Raw genomic sequence first — 6,242 nt, 5'->3', positions numbered from 1 at the left:
TGACTTGATACATTCGTACTTAGACAAATCTAAGACTAGACAAATCTAAGACAAAAATTTTGGGACGGATGGAGTATATAGAAAAGATTAGTAACATATATGAAATCAAATTTGTATATTATGAATGTACATTTCAAAACGGATCTAGTGATACTAATTTAGTGCCATAAATACCGCTACTTTTTTGTTCAAAGTTTTAAAACTTTGACAAGGGACAAAAGCTAGACCTACACCTTGTTCGCGGAGCCGAGGGAGCACATGGTACAGATAGTAGTACATCTACGTTTCCAGAGTCTAGACTGGTCTATTCACTCGCCCTGATCCCTGATTGATTTTATTAAAACAACCGTGTTAACCCAATCGCCAGCACGTACCCGCGCCCACGGCCAGCCGTGCATGCGGGGCGAAAGCAGAAAGCTCGGCGAAAGCCCACCCAAAGCGACCCGCTTTCCCTGCCGCGAGCCAGCGAAATGCGCGCAGGTAGCGAGCGACGCAGGCGGCAGCAGACTCGGGAGACGTCAGGAAGGAAGAAACTGGAGCGGCAGGAGGGACGCTGACGCCGTCACGCCCCGCGCGCAAGTCGGCACACACACACACCCACACGGCAGGAGGACATGAGACGGAACGGAACGGAGAGGTCAACCGAACGCCCCGTGGACCGGAGCGAGCGAGCGAGCGCGGACGATAAACAACAGCCGCGGCACCCGCCTCGTGTGTGTGTCTGTGCGCCTCCTGCTCTCTCGCCTTTCCCCATCCCCCTCCGCTCGCTCGCTCCGGGTCTCCCTCCCTCTTCACACCCACCTCACCTCCTCCCCCTCCCTCTTCGCGTGCCCAAGAAAGGAACCACCAGGCAGGAACGGCGTGAGCGCAGCTGGGGCTGGAGCCGGATTGACCCCGTTCGTCTCCAGAGACGGCGGCACGGGCGCAGGAACTCCGGATCGGCGCTCAAGAACCCAGAGTCCGCGCTGATGTGAGTTATTTCGGCTCCAGTTGCCGGTCTTCCGTCCTTGATTTGATTGACGGGCTGGTTGTGCGGGGGGGCGAGCTTTTCGGGGGCGTTTACTGTCCGGATCAAGCGGCCGTGCGTCCGGATGCGGCAGTAAATGCCGAGTTCTTGGCATCTTTTTGTTCTTTCGTCCGTTAAATTCGTCCGTGCCAAGAGTTCTTTCAGTTCAGCTGTCCTAACGCCTCGGATTGACTGCCGCAGTCGTCGTTCTTGTCCTCGCCCAAGCCTTGCAGATCTTGGCGATTTGTTTTTTTAGCAGTACATATGTTCTTCACAGATCCCTCTTTTTTATTGTCTCTATGATATCCGGGGCGGAACGGAGCCTTCTTTGATTCTTTTTTACCATGGAAATGACTTATTTCCAAGTTTGTCGTGGGATAGCTGTACCAGGGTGGAGATTTCTTTCTCGAAATGTCGCAACATGCCACCGGGGTGTCTCGTGTTCTCTTTTTTTACGGCACCGCCATGGCATCCAAATCCATTTCGGATGCGTAGACTATTCTTTCCTCTTGAGCTTTTCTCAAAATGAGGCGATTTGTTTCCAGCGGGATGTGCTTGAATTAATATGTTTTTCACCAAAGATGGGTGTCTGTTTCACGCTATACTCACCAAAATTATGCTTTTCTCTCTCTCGCAGGTACACGTTGGTGATTTCTTCTACCTAGACATACTCCAGAGCAGCAGCTCAGCCGCCGTGATCTGTAATCGCCGTTCCAAAAGAGAGCAGTTTAGAAAGGTTGTCGGTGGCCCAAGCTCTGATCTTCAGCCTGCATCTAGCTAGCGCAGATGTCGTTCCGCAGCATAGTTCGTGATGTCAGGGACGGTTTCGGCAGCCTGTCGAGGCGGAGCTTCGACGTGACCATCTCCGGCCTCTCCGGCCTCACCGGGCACCACAGGGGCAAGTGCCAGAGCACGGTGCACGAGCTCCGCGACGCCGATCTCATAGTCCAGGAGAGCCGCTGGGCTAGCCTCCCTCCGGAGCTCCTCAGCGACGTGATCCGGAGGCTGGAGGCAAGCGAGAGCACCTGGCCGTCGCGCAAGCATGTGGTGTCCTGCGCGGCCGTTTGCAAGGCCTGGAGGGAGATGTGCAGGGAGATCGTGACGAGCCCGGAGTTTTGTGGAAAGCTCACCTTCCCCGTCTCTCTAAAGCAGGTGAAATTTCTGCATCTCCTGATGAAGCAACCTTAAAACTGAAATGCTCCAAACGGCATTTTGTACTACTACCTAGATGGCAACATCCGAGACTGAAGAGAGTTCGTTGTGTTGCTTATTCTCATGCCTCTTAAGTCAAGACATCTGCACTGACATTTGTTATTCTTTCAACAGCCTGGCCCTCGAGATGGAATGATTCAATGTTTTATAAAGCGAGATAAATCAAAGTCTACCTATCATCTCTACTTGTGCCTGACTAATGGTATGCTATCAGTATTTTCACCTTTAGAAGTATACCATTTCTATATTGTGCTAACATCACTGTGAGGACTTGTCTTCTTGCGGAATACGGAGTACTAGCCAATATGCTAGCATGAATTCTCGTACCTGTTTTTTTTTTGTGAAATCATGAAGTTAAGATGCCGATCTTTTATTTTCATTTATTTTGAATCAGCGGTACTTGTGGAGAATGGCAAGTTCCTCTTGTCTGCTAAAAGGATCCGCAGGACAACCTGCACAGAATATGTTATCTCAATGGATGCTGAAAACATCTCAAGATCAAGCAGCACCTATATTGGAAAACTGAGGTACTAGTTATACATGTGTACTGTAACCATTTCCTCCCGGTCTCATGCATTTGCGGATAATAAAACCGACCTTCTTTTCATTTCCAGGTCAAACTTCCTTGGCACAAAATTCATAGTCTACGACACGCAGCCCCCCTACAATGGGGCTATAGTTCCTTCCATTGGACGGAGTAGCCGGAGATTCAACTCCAAGAAAGTGTCTCCCAAGGTGCCATCTGGTAGCTACAACATAGCTCAGGTGTCTTACGAGCTAAATGTTCTTGGCACGAGGGGCCCTAGGCGGATGAACTGCATCATGCACTCCATACCGGCCTCGTCGGTTGAGCCCGGCGGCATAGTCCCTGGGCAGCCTGACCAGATCATGCCCCGAGCTCTAGAGGACTCGTTTCGCAGCATGAGCTCCTTCTCCAAGTCATCCATCATGGACCGGTCCACGGATTTCAGCAGCTCCCGTTATTTCAGCAGCTCCCGGTTTTTGTCCGACATCGCCGGAGGTGCGATAAGCCGCGACGAAGACGGAGAGAACAAGGAGAGGCCGCTGGTGCTCCGCAACAAGGTCCCGAGGTGGCACGAGCAGCTGCAGTGCTGGTGCCTCAACTTCCGTGGCCGCGTGACCATCGCCTCGGTGAAGAACTTCCAGCTGATCGCGGCGCCGAGCCAGCCCGCGCCGCCCCCCGCAGGGGCGCCGACCCCGACCCCGGCCCCGTCGCAGCCCGCCCCGGCGCCGGAGCAGGACAAGATCATCCTGCAGTTCGGCAAGGTGTCCAAGGACATGTTCACCATGGACTACCGCTATCCGCTCTCGGCGTTCCAGGCCTTCGCAATGTGCCTGAGCAGCTTCGACACGAAGCTGGCCTGTGAATAAAACCGGCGACCGGCGGAGGTCGACGACGACACAGGCGCGGTCGAGGGAAGGAAGCAGTAGAACCCTCATCCCCCCATAGGACTTCCATTCTAGATCACGGACACGCCCTTTGTTTGCTTGTAATTCTGCTTTGTTTGTAGCTTGTTGGAACTGGACTCGGTAGCATGTGATGCTTCGCACCATGATTGCTTCCTTTGAAGCTAAGTTTCGTGGATGCGGTTGGTTCCGGATTTAACCTAAGGTTCCGTCACCTTCATGATTGCCTTTGAGCTTTCTCTATGGATTCCTGTTGTCTGGTAAAGAACAGAAAAAGGTTCAGTGCTTATGTTCTTTTACAACTGTTGGCCTGCTTGCTGAGCATGTGTGCTTGCCTTATTCTATGGCGCAGACGAGGATCATGCGCACTGGGCTTGTCTCACATGATGAAGCCCTCTCCCTCCTCGGTCCATGCCCTTTTGGTGTGGTTGGTGCATCTTGTTTTAGCAAGCATAAACAGTGGTTTTGTCTAATAGGAGAATCATTGCACATGTACCTGCCACCTTTTCTCATAAGCTTTTGAGTGTTCCATGATCTCCTTTAGGTTGAGCTACCATAATTTCTGGGAGGTGGGTTGAGTTCTTTTCAGCATGGAGGATGACACATTTCCTGACTTCCTGTAGTGAGAAAGGTGAGTACTCCAGTACAGCTAGGAGAAGAGAAGGAATAAAGTAGTAAAATAGAGGCATCTGGGGCTGGGTCCATGGTGAGGGTGACTGGATGGTGGAGGAAATAGTCTTTTTCCCAGAAGAAGTTATCATGTGCTACGTGACTGAGCTGGAATGCATATGACTGACAGCGAAATGAACCCACCATACCAGAAAACCATACACGGACGATACTAGTACAAAGGTGGCTTGCTTGCTTGCTCGGATGGATGAAATAATTGAGCGTATCGTGCATGGCGATCATTCATTCCTTCTCAGTCCGGGCCGGGGCAAGGGCGAATGGGAGGAAGCTTTCATGGCTCCCTGGGCGTGTGACAGCGCGCGGAGTACCAGCACAAGCGTCACATTATGATTATGTATATCCTGATGATTGATTAGGTTGAGCGGCGCGAGTGGCCTCGGCACTAATCTGCTACGTGACAGCGGCCATCAAATCAGGCGGTTGGGGCCGTGGGCATTGCGTGTAGTTTATCATCGCCTCCCGATGGAGTTGGATCCGTGGTCGCCATCGTGCGGCGAGATGTTGAGTGGCAATGGCATGTCGAGGTCTGGAACGCGGAACGATCTCTCTCTCTCTCTCTCTCTCTCTCTCTCTCTCTCTCTCTCTCTCTCTCTCTCTCTCTCTCTCTCTCTCTCTCTCTCTCTCTGTGGTTAAAGTTAAAGTGGGTGGGATGGATAGACGCGGAGCATCACCTCGCTATAATTCAGGTGGGGGAATTTCCGGTCGATAGAATCGTGGACTGGATAGATGGACGTGAGGTCAACTCCAACGCGCGACCCCAACTCCACCTCGCCCAGCGCACAGCCACCGCGGCCGCATCTTTTACCCCATCCTGTCCGTGTCTATTTTTTAAAAAAAAAACATGTCAAATGCCAAGCCCTACGGCCGCAGTTCATCACGCACGCCGACAACAAAGCCAGCGGCCTACACGTCCATCGCCGGCATTAGCCAGCGGCCGGCAACACAGTCCGGCCTCCAAAATGAATGGTTGTCCTTGCCGGCAACATAGCCAGCGGCCGGCAACACAGCCGACCTTCAAAATGAATGTTTTTTCGCCGGCACACGGCCAGCGGCCCAGCGGGCGGGCGGCAACCATGCCAGCCTCCAAAAAAGAACGGCCACGGTCGATCGGACGACCTAGTTCATGCCGTCGGCGTCGAGCATCTCTTTCTGCCTGGCCTCGAATCAGGCCCTCGTCTTCTCGCTCATCTTCAACAAGTCCACGCTTATGATCGCCAGGGCCACCTCTTTCGCTTTGGTGGCGGCATTGGTGGCCTCGATGTCAAGCTGCCTTTGCCTGGCATTGACGTTGTCGGCCTCGATGTCGAGCTGCCGTTGCCGGGCCTCCTCCTCGATGTCGAGCTGCCTCTGCCGGGCCGCCTCCTCCATGTCGATCTTCCTTTTCTTGGCTGCCTCCTCCATCTCAAGCTTCTTTGTTTGGAGCTCTAGGTATTGCTTCATTTGCTCGTCCTTGCTTTGCCGCTTCTTCTCGTCCCTCACATCCTTTTGCGACATCATGCCATGCAAAGTGTCATGCAATGCCATGGATGAGGCATCACGAATGTCGTCAACCTTGGAGTTGGTCTTGCCCCTCGGCCTCTTCAACGCCTCGCCATCTCCACCTCCAGCGAACTTGGCCGTCTTGAGGCCTCTCTTCCTTTGGAGTTCACGGTATTGGTCCTTAAACTTAGGGCAATTGTTGATCATAGTCCAACAATGCGTGAGAGTGAATGACTTGTCATTGTGCCGGGCCTTGAATGCTTCCAAAGATTGAAATGCCTACACCATATGATCAATAACAAAATGAACATGCAACCATGCACAAGGCCGAAGTCTCATGTCCGTAGCAAGGAAAGGGCAAGGAAGGAGAGCATACCATGTCCCCAACGCCGGTACCACTCACGGGTCGTGCTTGAACGCTCTCAAA

At 52.6% G+C, this 6,242-nt stretch overlaps 1 protein-coding gene across 1 annotated transcript; it reads left to right on the top strand.

Annotated features, from left to right (window-relative positions):
- Positions 1-671: 671 nt before the first annotated feature.
- LOC123134808 (tubby-like F-box protein 8) lies at positions 672-3,866 on the top strand. The gene is made up of 5 exons (XM_044553980.1): positions 672-970; positions 1,644-2,158; positions 2,333-2,420; positions 2,613-2,745; positions 2,833-3,866. Exons 2-5 carry the CDS (start codon positions 1,793-1,795, stop codon positions 3,608-3,610), a joined length of 1,365 nt encoding a protein of 454 aa, XP_044409915.1. The 5' UTR covers positions 672-970; positions 1,644-1,792; the 3' UTR covers positions 3,611-3,866.
- Positions 3,867-6,242: the final 2,376 nt, after the last annotated feature.

Source organism: Triticum aestivum, chromosome 1B (assembly GCF_018294505.1).
Source record: "Triticum aestivum cultivar Chinese Spring chromosome 1B, IWGSC CS RefSeq v2.1, whole genome shotgun sequence".
NCBI lineage: Eukaryota > Viridiplantae > Streptophyta > Magnoliopsida > Poales > Poaceae > Triticum > Triticum aestivum.
This window is presented reverse-complemented; position numbering and strand designations above follow the sequence as displayed.